Source organism: Sciurus carolinensis, chromosome 3 (assembly GCF_902686445.1).
Source record: "Sciurus carolinensis chromosome 3, mSciCar1.2, whole genome shotgun sequence".
Lineage (NCBI taxonomy): Eukaryota > Metazoa > Chordata > Mammalia > Rodentia > Sciuridae > Sciurus > Sciurus carolinensis.
Genome location: NC_062215.1, coordinates 64,926,257 through 64,940,718, shown reverse-complemented (window position 1 = coordinate 64,940,718; position 14,462 = coordinate 64,926,257). Strand labels below are relative to the sequence as shown.

Sequence of the window (14,462 nt, the reverse complement as noted above, 5' to 3'; positions counted from 1 at the left end):
ATCTTTTAAATTTTACTTGACAGGAATACAAAGAAGTCACCAAATACAAAACATGACAAGTATTTAAAGGATAAAAGAGATCACAAACTGGTGGTGCTCGCATGCAATCTCAGCAGCTCTGGAGGCTGAGGCAGGAGGATCACAGGTTCAAAGTCAGCATTAGCAACTTAGCAAGACCCTGTCTCAAAATAAAAAATAAAAAGGGCTGGGGATTTAACTTAGTGATTAAGCACCCCCTAGCTTCAATCCCTGCTACCAAAAAAAAAAAATCAAAATTACACTGGTATGAGATGAGGAAAAAACAGATTTCTCACATGATTTTCAAATCTACAAAGGTCACACCTATCTTCAGACATAACATAACAAAGACTCAGGATTTTAAAAAATGTGCTGTTTGAGATTCAATTTGTGAAAAGTAGTCAGTTTTCTTATTTTTATATTTCTCACATTTTTATATTATTTTTATATTTCTTATTTCGGGGAGCCAGAACCAATCAGGGCAAACCAAGTTATTTTTGTGACATCTTAGGGAACAAAGTGGACTTTTTATTGTGGTGGTTTATTAAGTATTTGTTTATTTACTTTGTTTCATGTTTTACTGTGGTATATGAAGTGCATAGTGATATTAGAAACAAGACAAAATGATAATTCTTGCTTCCATGAACTCCTTAAGGTCAAGTTCCCACCACTAAGGACAGTTTCTGTCACATACTTGCATAATGAGCTAGTGATTCAGTATTATTCACTAGTTAGTTAGTTGGTTTGTTTTAAGGAACTGGGGATTGAACTCAGGGGCCACGTCCTCAGTCCTTTTTTAAATTTGGAGACTGGGTCTGAGTTGCTGAGGATCTTCCTAAGTTGCTAAGGCTGGCTTCAAATTTGAGGTCCTCTTGCCTCAACCTTCCCAGTAGGTGGGATTACAGGTATGTACCACTGCACCTGGCAGTCTCATTTTGACATTTTGTTTTATTTTGCAAATTTAACCAGGACCCTAGGGTTAAATTTTACTTTTCTGTTTTAGAAATATTTTATTGTTTTTTTTTTGTTTTGTTTTTTTTTTTAAGTTCTATTTAGATTAATTTGCCTCTGCCAGGTTTGCCTGCAGTGCTTATATCTGTAAGGTATCCATTTTCTCTAAGAGCCCATGTTTATTAATGCTCCTGACCTATCAGAAAGTCAATCTTTACAACCTAGAAGGCTGGAATTTCCTAAGCTGTAGGGCAAGCACCAAGTACTTTTTCCTGGGAGGTCTTTTAGACATAACTTCTACATGTGAAATATAGCCCTTATTCCTTAATATTGGGATTATCACCCCTAATTAAATGAAACTTTTGGTGTGGTTATAGTTACAAAGATTTATCTGGCAAGAGATGGCTTGTTCCTCTCCCTCCCCCACAGGGAGCAAATTCAGCTTTAAATTAATACAGAATAGGAGTTTACACCATTTGATTATAAGAGATCTCATGATGTGTGTTTCCTTACAGAAGTATACAAAATATATCAGTTTGTTTACTTAGAAACATTTTATATGTGTAACATGGAAATTGTATATGATAAGGCAACAAAATCTAGTATAGAAACAAGTGTCCATATCTACTACAAATGTTGATCAGTTAAAGAAACAAGACATATACACTATGTAATTAAGTACCATTGGGTCCTTCAAAAGAGGATCACTATTGAAAAGTAGTTTTGTTTTTTTTTTTCTTTTTTCTTCCTTTACTTCCTTTTTTTTTTTTTCCCCCCAGTGTCCATAAATGATAGTCACCTTTCTTTAGACTTAAATTGAGAAGTTCTAAAAAGATGTTAGTTTATAGAAACTTGGAAGTTGATCACTGCATGTCAAGGATTTGATTTACTTTTTGTCCAAATGTTTCTCTCAGGTAAAATAGAACCTTTATAGGTGCACACAGAACACAACAGAGTGTGCTACCAGTGGTCAGGAAGACACCAAAATCTTTTCAACCCTGCATTCTCAAATTTCAGGAAATAACAGAATCTGCAGACAAAAAAGACTAACATTGGAACTAGATTCCAGCTGCTGATACCAGCTGACGGACCCAGTGTCTGCCATCTGCCACCTGACAGGAATGACTTAATGGTCAGATGATGAAATTAAAGCCCAGATTTAATCACTGCTGCCCCAGTGTGGACAGGTGGCATGCTCAGCTACAAGCACACTTGGCCAACAGCCAGAGTTAGTGTGCCAAAGCAGAGACCTCAGTGCCTCACATGATACTGATCAGAGGCACCAAGGAAAGGGAAGCAAGGGCCAGAGGGGCTCAGGACCAACACAGTGGGCACAGTATCTGTCAGCCAGCTTGTTTCTTCTTTGGGTTCAAACACTAGACCTCTGTCCCAGTGGATCTCTAGCTCCAGGAATAGCTGCCAAAAGAAGACTCATACATTTTTAGAAAAAAGAAAAGGATTACTTGCTAAGAATGCCAGGCAGTCAGACTGTAGAAGGGCTGGATCACCAAAAATACAAGTATTGAAAGGAAAACAAAACAAAAAAACAAGGTTATCAAGTTGTGTTTGTCTCTTCATGTTAGATAAACAGTAAAATTGTTTTGTATTTAGCTTAGCTGGAAAGGTCATGACATGCCTTTAATATATCAGCATAGCAAAAATCAGAGATAAAAAGTATTTGGGGGAAATCCAGATTTATGAAAAATATCTCACATTTTATTATTTGGGGGACCAGAACTAATCCGAATGGTCCAGTTATTTTTTACTTATTTGAGTGCAGAATTATTTTATTTTTAAAATTGTGTTACATGAAGTGCTTGTTCATACTGGAAGCAGAGCCAAGTGTCAGTTTTTGTTTGTTCTGTGCCATTGAGTCTATCCTTAAATCCTGTAAAATCTGCTTTTTCTCAGTAATAATTATATGTCCACTGAGCACTGAGGATGGATGGTTATTTTCTTTAATTTTTTAAAGGAATAATGAGTTAAAAAGTTTATGGATTAGTTGGGCACAGTGGCACACACCTGCAGTCCTAGCTTTTTTGGAGGCTAAGGCAGGAGGCTTGCAAGTTGGAGCCCAAACTGGGCTCCAACAAAGTGAAACCCTATTTCAAAAAAAAAAAAAAAAAAAAAGTTTATGGGTTAGCAAGCCTAAAATTAGCATTTTAGGTATTCTGATCTAAAGTGCCAGAAACCACAGAGTAGACCACTCTTCTAATAGTGAGTTGTCTTTCACAAATGGCATTTCAGACCATTGTCTTCTACCTAATCCCAACAGCTTTTAGATGTGCTTTTGTCCAATCTATTCAATATTCAAGGAGAATAAAAGTTTCCAGCAGCTTTGTCAAACTGCCAGCATCTCCTCCAAATATGGACACATTTGGAAATCATAGGCTATTATTTAAAATGTAGATTTATATCATATCACAGGCCTATAATCCCAGCTACTCAGGAGGCTAAAGCAGGAAGACCACAGGTTCGAGGTCAGCCTGGGAATTTAGCAAGATCCTGACTCAAAATAAAATAAAAAGGGCTGTGGATGTAGCTGTGTGATAGAGCACTTGACTAGCATAGCATGCAGGTGGTCCTGGGTTTAATTCCCTAGCACTGTCAAAAAATGTTTAAATAGCAAAAAAAAAAAAGTCAACTTACCCTTCAAAGCAGTATATATTCAGTATATATTTAAATGCCATTATATTTGTCACTTTGGACCCTATATATATATCTATTTCAAGATAGGAAGTTATCAGAATTTTACCAGAAAAGCACTTCTAAGTGTTTTACAGTAATAGATAATTGTTTGTGGTCTTAAATCATATATTCCCTCTACTGCTATGTTACACACCTCTACATTCCATTATCACTCTTTGCACAGAATGTTGTGAATATTAAGTATAAGCTGTGTAAAGCAGTAAGTGTTTTATGAAAGATCCTGTGTAGACGGTCATGCTTATCTGTAGTGTTGATGTGCTGGTCTCTAAATTTGATTTCAGTCAAAAAGAATATCCGCTAAGGATGCCTTAGCCCACCCCTACCTAGATGAAGGGCGACTAAGATATCACACGTGTATGTGTAAATGTTGCTTTTCCACCTCTACTGGAAGAGTTTATACCAGTGACTTTGAGCCTGTCACCAATCCCAAATTTGATGACACTTTTGAGAAGAACCTCAGTTCTGTCCGACAGGTTAAAGGTGAGTATCTTTTTTGGCCTTTGGCCAGCCAAGATGACTAGTAACATTTTTACTATGTGAGCAAAAATCCAAGGTCTAGAAGTTGTCCAAAGCTCCGCCATATGTTTATTTTACAACCTTGCTTATAGCTGTTTGTCCAAGGAATATATGACAAGAAAGCTATGTGTGTTACAAAAAATGCTTACTTCCAGGGAAGGTAAGCCAAAGGAATGCATATTTTGTTCTTATTTTCAAAGTTTTAATGAATGTGACTCAAAATATATTTAATTTTTATAAACTCAGTGCCATTTCATTAAAGGAAATGTGTTGTACTTTTTATATAATATAACAAAGTTTTCAAGAGGATAAAAATCCACTAAGGGGGTCTGGGCTTATGGCCCAGTGTTAGAGCACTTGCCTAGCATGCATGAGGTACTGGGTTCCATCCCCAGCACTATATAAAAATAAATAAATAAACAAAATAAAGGTATTGTTTCCATTTACATCTAAAAATATTTTTTTTAAAAATCCACTAAGGGGACTGGGGACTGTTTCCTGGGTATGCCTGGAGTTCTGGTTTCAATCCACAACCAAAAAGGAAAAAAATTTAAAAACCCACTAAAGAAACATTCCTTGAATAGTAACAAGGGAAGGGAATTTCTGATAACTAACTTGTAAAATTACACATCATAATCTTCTGTTGGGGTCAGAGTGGAAGCGATGAGATTCAAAATTGTGAATGAATTAAGTGTCTGCTCTAGGACATTTTAGAAGACAAGGTCAGCCCCACAGTAACCAGCTCAAACTATGTACCTAAACACCAAGTGAAGTTTTTAAGTGATCTTCTAAAAGGTAATAATTACCAGCAATTTACAAGAGCTCACTTATAACACTAACCATGTGGAGTCTCTCAAACTTCTAGACCATTTTACTCTTCCCACTGATGGGGTTTCCAGTCTGTATAAGCCACCACTGGGTTTTTTACCAGTTTGTGTTCAGCTACAACTGTCATTTTGGTTGTAGGATTTATCTGGATTCTGCTTGTTAGTTGATATATAAGTCAGATTTAAGTAAACCAGAAGGAAATTCTATTCAGATGACTGGAGGTAGCTGAGAATTCACTGCTTCAGTCCTATAGATTGGCAATGGATTGCATGATGTTTTGTTTTCTTCACAGAAATTATTCACCAGTTCATTTTGGAACAGCAGAAAGGAAACAGAGTGCCTCTCTGCATTAACCCTCAGTCTGCTGCTTTTAAGAGCTTTATTAGGTAACTATGTAATTCTAATATTCTTGTTAGAATTAAAAGGATGCCACTATGATTTTGTTACTCAGTATCTTTCTGTTTTTATCAAGATAACATAGATAAAAGGCCCAACAGTAAGTTTCTGTTATGAACTTTGGCTTCAGTCATGATTAAAAATGTGAGCATTGTTCTTACACTGGTGCCAGTTCACTGTGGTTGCTTTGGCAGTTTTTTTCCCAGATGACTATCATGCTGCCTGGTCATGTATGGGCTCCTCCTGCAGCAGCATAGATTAGATATGGTCATCTTTCATAATAACTGCAAGCAGGAAATTTATTTTTTTTTACAGGTGGACTGCTAATGTGGCCTGTTTAGAGGAGAAGCCAAGAAGCTTTTTAGAGAACTATGAACCTACTTTGGAACTTAGCAAGCTCAGTCTCTATTTGTTCTCTCCTTTTCCTGATCTTTCCCCCTAACTCCTTATATCAATCAGGGTCCAGTCAGAAAAAAGAAATCACTCCAGGAATATGAATGGGGAAATTTTAATAACAAGATTCATTAATTAGAAAAACATGATTAACTTCTAAGAAAGATTCTGAAAGATCCTGAAATAGCAAATACAGAAAGCTGCTACTTCCTATGTGGACTGAGGGAGAGTGAATAAGGAAGAAATTAAAAACTTAGAAGAGGCCCCTCCATCCAAGGATCTCTTTAAAAGGGTAGAGTTGCCACAGGAACACACAGCTTGAGGATGGTGAAGAGATATGCCAAAAGGTGTGGGAAGAATTAGCCCATCAAAGAGGTCTGCTGGATAGCAGAGAAGCTTGCCAGAGAGTTTGGATTGACCAAAGTCAGGCCTTCTGTGTTTAAAAAACAAAACAACAACAAAAAAAAAAAAAAAAAAAAAAAACCCAAAAAAAACCCACATGCCAGAAGCAGGAAGGGAAGCTGCTTCCTAATGCAACAGCCTAGCCGTGCCCTTCCAGCGCCCTCTGTTGACCAAGGCTAACATTAAGCCAGATAGCAAAGGAGAGGGAAGTATAGGATCTGGCTCCAGTATCACACAAAGCAGGACAAGAGTGGGTTTGGATCTGAGAGACTCCACACCCTCCTTTCTTTCCCACCTGTCTTTCTCCCTTTCCTTTTCCCCCTCCCTACTTCTGTCTTCCTTTCATACGTGGTATTAAAGTTTTTTGAATTTGTCGAACCAAAGTCAAGAAATATTTGTTTAAAATTTTGTAAAATCTTCTACCTGTTGTTTCTATAGAAAGAGGTATTAATTTGCAATTTTTATTTCTCTGTTGTTTTAAATTACATTGTTTTAATATTTCCCTTAAGAGTCAGTGACTCAGTTAGGTGTTTAGCAACCTTCTAGGTGCCAATCATTGGTAACCTGGGCCTGGGGAAGCAAAATGACTACCTCATCCTCCACACTTTCACTTTATAATATAATTGGCAACTTTAGAGGTGGGAAGTACATCTAGTAACATCTGTGGATAACAAATGCTGAATGATTATTCATACTACTCCATTAATATGTGATAAAAGAATGCTATGAGGCTCCTTCAAAATAGGTCCCCACTATTTTGAGAGGTTACTTTTAAATAGACAATTCTATTTTAAGGTTACTTTGAATATAGACATTATTACAACAGCTACTTTACATTATAGGGATCACAGAAAACACTTTACATACATTATCTCAATTATTCATCAGAATGTCCTATGAGGCAGACAGCATGATCCTTTTCCAAATGAGGAAAGATTAAGGAGCTTGCTCAGTGCCATGCAGCTAGTAAATAACTTGTTTTCAAGCCCATATGTTAACTACTATACCATATCACCTCACTTAAATGAACAATTTGAAGCAAATTCAACTTTAAAGAAATTAAAGAAACAAAAATCCAGAAATGAACTTTACAAGTTTTTTCAAGTAAAGAGAGGAAAGCACTCATACTGAATTGCCCTTTTGCCCGTTGTGGTGTTACAACAAATTTTACCATCTCTGTTTTCTTCCAGTTCCACTGTTGCTCAGCCGTCTGAGATGCCCCCGTCTCCTCTGGTGTGGGAGTGACAGTGGAAGATAATGTACTACTGAAGATGTAATGTAGCTTTCCACTGGAGTCTGGGATTTGCAATTCTGGAGGTTAATCATGCTTGTACTGTAATTTTACTAATGAAGTTTTAAATTAACAACCACTACTTGTATGATATGAATAATATTTAGAAATGTTACTAGACTTTTAATCTTGTAAAGTGGTTGTGCTTTTAGAAGAAAAAATATTTTACCCAGAGTTGCACATGTTTTATGAATTAGTGCAGCTGTTATGGCTCACCTCAGAACAAAAGAGAATTGAACCAAATTTGGGAGTTTGGGGTTTTTGTTTTGTTTTTCTTTTTTTTAAATGAAGTGAGATTGTTCACATACAGTCAACACACACACACACATACACACACACAAAGGACAGTCATACATTTTGATATTTGAGCCATTCCTAAAGATTTGGGGTTTTCTAAAACTAAAGAATCTAGAAACCTTGCCTGCGACCAATCATGGAGCCACGTGAGCTGATCGTGGCTGTGCCTGGGGGAGGGGGGTAGGGTTGAGGGGCATGCCACCTAATGATCAAGCCCTATAATTAGCTTCTCATTAGAGCTGTGATGGTGATGTGTGCTGTCTAAAAACCAATGTTGTGGGTAGAGAGAATGAGTTTGTGACTAGGAGAGACTAAACTTTTGTTTTCCTTACCCAGTATAAATATATATATATATATTTAATCTATTTTTATTAGAAGTTTTTCTGCTCTTTCTTACATAAAAGAACCCAAGCATGCATCTTTCATGTGTGTAAATAATTCATTTCTGGGCTAATTTCAAAAAAATTCCAACATTGCTGTATAGAGAGAGAACTAGCTTGCACATTTTAGGTCTGTGAAATTTTGTGAGACTTTTCCTGCACTGGACAGTGAAAAATAATAAATAAAAGACAAAAACAAATTTTTAATACATTTAAAGCCACAAAAAAGGCACATAGGGAATTATGTCAAATGTGTTCGTGTCCTTAGGCAAAGCTGTGGGAGTCTGGAAATGTCACAGTAGTAAATAACTTATTACTTTTTGACAAATTCTTTTTTCTGTTGGAACACTGAATTCTTCTGTGCATATGTATATATGAATACAAATTGAAGGCCTCTACCTCCTGGAGTTATACAACTTGGCTTGTTTACCTCCACATGCTGATGATGACTATTTTTTTTTTTAAGTTCAATGTGGAGACTTGAAACTTGAATGTCCCTTCCAACTTTTATATTAAAAATAAAAAGACAAGAAAATTGAAGATCGTTTTTCACCTGTACAAGGAGTACTAATGGATCGTCTTAAAATTGGTCTAGGAAAAAACCTTGGTGTGTGTTATGGACAATTAACTGTTAAAGTTATTGTAAGTTATCTGTATTTAGCAGAGTATTTTCATCTTGAGTGATCTGAGCTGAATTTGAAGACTATTAATAAGTTATGTTTGGAAGTTTTAACTTCAATGAAGTAATTATTTGCTGTGAAAGAAACAAACATTGAATTACTAAACAAAGATGGTGCAATATCTTTGTTTTTTTTTATGAGGCTCCTGAGAATCAACCCAACTGAAGCATTTCAATTCACTTGAATGAGAAACGTGTTTAGTATCAAAAGAGCCCGAGACGACACTGGTGTGAAAGGTACAATCTCAGAGGTTGGTCAATTACCGTGGCACACTTTCTGGTCACTTTGTACAATGTAGATTTGAAGTACAGTGGTGAAAACATTAAATGTGACATTTGAAAAGGATGCGTCATCTGTTTTATTTCCATGTCTTTCCTTTGTTTTCTATTTAGTATGGCTTGTGTCCTGACTGCAGTTTTGAGATGTTTGCTATTTATATTTCCACTATATCTCCTAAAAGACATTAGTTGTTTTGTTTTGTTTTAATCTTCCCTGAAACCTACGATTGACCAAAAAACATACCAAAAACTTTATTAACCCATATCAAAGATGTTGGTGTTTAAATATATACAATGTGGAAATCTTTCCAGAGTCTCAGTCCTATAATTTTCAAACTTTTTTCTTTTTTTTTTTCAGGCTTTTTTTTTTTTTTTTTTTTTTTTTTGAGGCAAAGAAGTCAATTTTCATGTGAAATCTTACCCCAATATGTTGAAATACAATACAATAAATAAAAGTAAATTGCTCTGGGTGAAGGAGACTAGCACAAGTACTTGATCCCCCTCTTCTTCCTATGTCCTGCCCCTAAAGCCCAAAGGCACTTCCAAACTCTGGAAGAAGTCTCAGCTCTGTGGCAGTTGGTGTACTTCAGACCTGAAACCAGACTGCTTGACTTCAGAATATTTTCCCTGAGGCTGGACCAAGCAATTTTACTCTTGAGTTTGCAGGTGGCATTTACTTCTCCCTTTCTTTTCTTGATGTAGCAAAAGGAGTGGATTTGTTTCCCCCAAACATGGGGGTTGGGAGAAAACAGGCATTGTCTATTCTAGCTCATATAAATTAGTATAAAATCCTATATTAGTTTATTCATTCAACAAATTAGAGGGCTGGGGAGATAGCTCAGTCAGTACAAGGCCCTGGGTTCGATCCCCAGCACCCAAAAAAAAAAAAAAGAGAGAGAGTAAGAACGAATTAGTTGATTTGTTCAATAAACTTTGTTTTTTAAATTTTTTTTTTAGTTGTAGATGAACACAATACTTTTATTTATTTATTTTTATACATTTATTTTTATGTGGTGCTGAGGCTCAAACCCAGTGCCTCACACATGCTAGGCAAGTGCTGTAGCACTGAGCTGTAGCCCAGCCCCATTGTTCAATAAACTTTGAATACCAGGTACAATAATTGCTTATAAGAAGTTTGTGTTAATATCAGTAATGTTTAAATAAGAAACCCAGTGTCCCATCATTTACAAGAGAGCATTTTGAATTGCATATATAACCTCTTTCTGTGTGTTTTGTATGGTGCTAGGGATTGAATGCAGGCACTCTACCACTGAGCTACATCCCCAGCCTCTTTTATTTTTATTTTGTAACAGGATCTTGCTAAGGTACCCAAACTGGCCTCAAACTTATGATCCTCTTATCTCAGCCTCTGGAGTAGCTGAGATAACAAGCATGTGCCTCTGCACCTAGCACACATACAACTTCGAAGCTAAAGTCCTTCTTAGGTAGATAATAGAGAAAAATATACTGACCTGCTCCCATTGGAAACTGCTTAGCAAATCAAAGGATCTATCAAAATCTGTTAGAATTACAAAATGTGGAATTTCTAAAACCAGTCAGTATAGACAGATAAGGTAGGGCGATCAGCTGTAATTTAAGATCCCAGAAGATGAAGATAATTTCTTGTCTGGAATTTTTATTTTGTTTTTCCCCTGTAGTATTTCACTTAAAATATAATTTTCATATTAAAATAAAAACATTAAAGAATAGAATTTGCATGAGTTTTGAAATTAAGACAACTCAAGATATTTTTAGAAAACAAATTTAGTTTCCCTTCAGCAGAGCCCCACTTAAGGTAATTCTAAAGGGGCATTACTTTACTTCAAGAAAAAGGAAAGAAGCCGGGCACCGTGGTGTGTACCTGTAATCCCAGCCACTCAGGCTCCTGAGGCAGGAGGATGGCAAATTTAAGGCCAATCTCAATAATTTAAGAGACGCTGTCTCAAAATAAAAAGGTCTGGGGTGTAGTTCAGTGGTAGAGTACCCCAGGTTCAATCCCCAGTACCAAAAAGAAAAAAAAGAAAAGGAAAAGAATAACTAAGAGCAGATCTCTAATGCAAAGCAAAGCTGGTGAACAAAGAAACTGGTGAGAAGTGAGCAAACATAGACTGCATAAAACATTAATAATGGTGGGTGCAAGAGAATAAAACAAATTAGAGCAGCATTCTTTAAACTTAGATATACATACCTCTAAGGGTAAAATGAAGACTCTTAGGAAGTACATGGGCATGTACTTGTTTGGGTTTGGGTTTGGAGAGTCAAGATCACTGTTTTCCTACATCCCTCTTCTCCCACTTACAAAAGAAAGATATACTCTTACATATCATAGATAATACTATGGCACAATGTTCCTGGGTATAAAAACATGGTGGGTTGCCAAATAAAGGGACAATTTAAGCAGTTTTTGTTCATAGAGATCTCAGACTGGGGATGTAACTCGGTGGTAGCACACTTGCCCAGCATGTGCAAAACCCCCGAGTCAGTCCCCACCACCACAACAGAAAAAAGACCTCATCTGTTTCATATTACTACTGTCAAATAGTATGTCAATCCTGAGAAAGAACTCCTTGAAAGAAAAGCAAAGAGCATTAGGAAGAAATATTGATAAAGAGGTTGAAGCAGGAGGATCACAAGTCGAAGACCAGCCTCAACAATTTAGCAAGGCCCTAAGCAACTTAGCGAGGCCCTGTCTCAGAATAAATCACTGTCTTTTGTTTTTGTTTTATGTATGCAAGTGCTCTACCACTGAGTTACATCTCCAGCCCCCAAAATAAAACTATAAATGGCCTGGGGCTGTAGTGTAATGTTAAAAGTACCCCTGGGTTCAATCCCCAGTACCAATAAAGAAGAAATACTGAGACTGGCAGTATTCATTTCACCCAGGCAGCAATTTCATGGCACAGCTCTCTGTCTCAACATTGAGAAGTGAGATATTTTTTTGTAGAAACACATAAAATGAAGTTTGACTTTTTCCAACAGAAGGGAAATCTGTTTTGACTGCTTGCTTTGCCAATGAGGACTTTCCATTTAGTTTATATGGTAGACATTTTCCATAGTTAGAATTAGCCTGAATCTGCAGCTACACAGTTCTGGCAAAAATATATTTAAAGCAAAAGATTTTTTAAAATTTTAAATATTGAACAAATGTTGGCAAGGATGTGGAGAAATTGGAACCCTTGTACATTGCTAGTGGGAATGAAAAATGGTGCAGCTGCTATGGAAAACAGTATGCCAGTTCCTCCAAAAAAATTTAAACAATTTTCATTTGATCTAGCAATTCCATTTGAGTACATACATGAGTTGAAAACAGACTCAAAAACATTTGTACACTCATGTTCCTAGCATTATTCATAATAGCCAAAAGGTGAAAACAACTCAAATGTCCATCAAACAAAATGTGATATAACTACAATGCAATATTATTCAGGCTTAAAAAGGAAGGAAATTCTGATATAGAACATGGATTAACCTTCTAGACATTATTTTAAGTGAAATAAGCCAGACACAAAAGCACAAGTAACCTATAGTCCTACATATATGAGTGACCTAGAACACATTCTTAGAGACACAAAATGGAATGGTGGTTACCAGGGGCTGTGGTGCCTGGGAAGTTGTTGTTCAGTGGGTGTAGGTTTTCATTTTGAGATGATGAAAAAATTCTGGAGATTGATAGTGGGGATGGTTGGACAATAATGAATGTTAAGTACATTCATTAAGTATGCCACCGAACTGTACATTTAAATTTTATATACAAGTTGTATTTTTCCAACAAATGGAAAGATGTTTAACCATTACATAATGTATTTTCAGTCTCTTCTAATTAATAAAACCATTTTAAGGGACATTAAAAAAAAAAATCAATTGAAGCCAGGTCTGGTAGCACACATCTGTAACCCCAGCTACTCAGGAGGCTGAAGCAGGAGGATGGCAAACTCAAGGCCATTTGGACAACTTAGACTGTCTCAAAATAAAAAACAAAAGGATCTCAGTGATATAGCACTTGCCTGGTATGCACAAGACCCTGGGTTTGATTCCCACCCAGTACTGGGAAAAAAAAAGATAAATGTAGTTTATTTCTAGATCTCAATTCTATTCCATTGACTTGTATTTGTCTTCATGCCAGTACCAAACTGTCTTGATTACTATAGCTTTGTAGTAAATTCTGAAATAAGGAAGTGAGTCCTTCCACTTTTTTTTTTTTTTTTCAAGATGATTTTGGCTATTCTGGGTCCCTTTCAATTTCATACGAATTGTAAAATGTTATTTTCTACACAAAAGGTAGCTAAAATTTTATAGGGATTGCACTGAGTCTTTAAATCAATCTGTTGAATATTGTCATCTTAATAATAAGTTCTGATCAGTAAACCGGGCTCTTACCGTTTATTTAGCATTTCATTCAACAGTATTTTGCAGTTTTCAGTATATAAGGCTTTCCTGTTAAATTTATCCCTAAGTATTTTATTCTTTTTGATGAGAGTTTCTTGAATTCACTTTGATTGTTCATTGCTAGTGTTTAAAAATACAATTGATTTATATATATTGATATTATATCCTACAACCTACTAGACTCATTCTTTTTTAAAAATGTGTTCTTCAGGATTTTATAACCAAGTTTAAAGTCCTGTAGAAAATATAATTTAAAAATTTATTATAGTTTTCTTGAGGGTAAGTAGGAATCATAATCATAAAAAGCTTACAGTTGATGATGCCAATTTAATAAGGACCCCACCTCCCATCTTAAGTGTTGGGAATCAAACCCAGAGCACACGAGGCAAGCAGTCAAGCCTGGACCACATGCCCAGCCCTTTCGTTGTTGTTTTCCTTGAGGGTTAGGCCTGTTAGCCCTGACTCTCTATAGGAAAGTGGAAAGAAATAATATCATCAAATCTCACATACCTTTCACTTAGATTCACCAGTTTTAATTAGTTTGCCACATTTTCCCTATTAGTTTATGTACATGCAAATTTGTTTACATTTTGTATACAAGTGTATGTACTTTATGACTTTGTTTTTGCTGAAAACTCACCCCTAATAAATCTTCTAAACACAAGGACATTTTCCTACCTAAGTATAATTCCATCATCATGCCAATTTTTTTTTTTTTCAGTGCTAGGGAGACACTGAGACACATCTCCAGCCCATCATGATAAATGTCTAAGAAATTTAACAATTGATATATTACCTAGTATGTCGTGCATATTCAAATTTATCCAGTTGTTCCTCATTTCATTTATAAGTAGTATTTTCCTCCAATTCAGGATCTAGTTTAGGATCACATCTTATATTTGGTTGTCATGTGTTTTTAGTGTCCTTTAAAATAGGA

At 36.0% G+C, this 14,462-nt stretch overlaps 1 protein-coding gene across 1 annotated transcript in view; it reads left to right on the top strand.

The window, feature by feature from the left end:
* Positions 1–9,440, top strand: part of Nlk (nemo like kinase) — a 139,969-nt gene extending 130,529 nt beyond the window's left edge. The window contains exons 9-11 of the mRNA XM_047546043.1: positions 3,960–4,158; positions 5,315–5,408; positions 7,404–9,440. Of these exons, the coding sequence (XP_047401999.1) occupies positions 3,960–4,158; positions 5,315–5,408; positions 7,404–7,458 (348 nt within the window). The 3' untranslated portion in view covers positions 7,459–9,440. The remainder of the gene's footprint in view (positions 1–3,959; positions 4,159–5,314; positions 5,409–7,403) is intronic.
* The last annotated feature ends 5,022 nt before the right edge of the window (positions 9,441–14,462 follow it).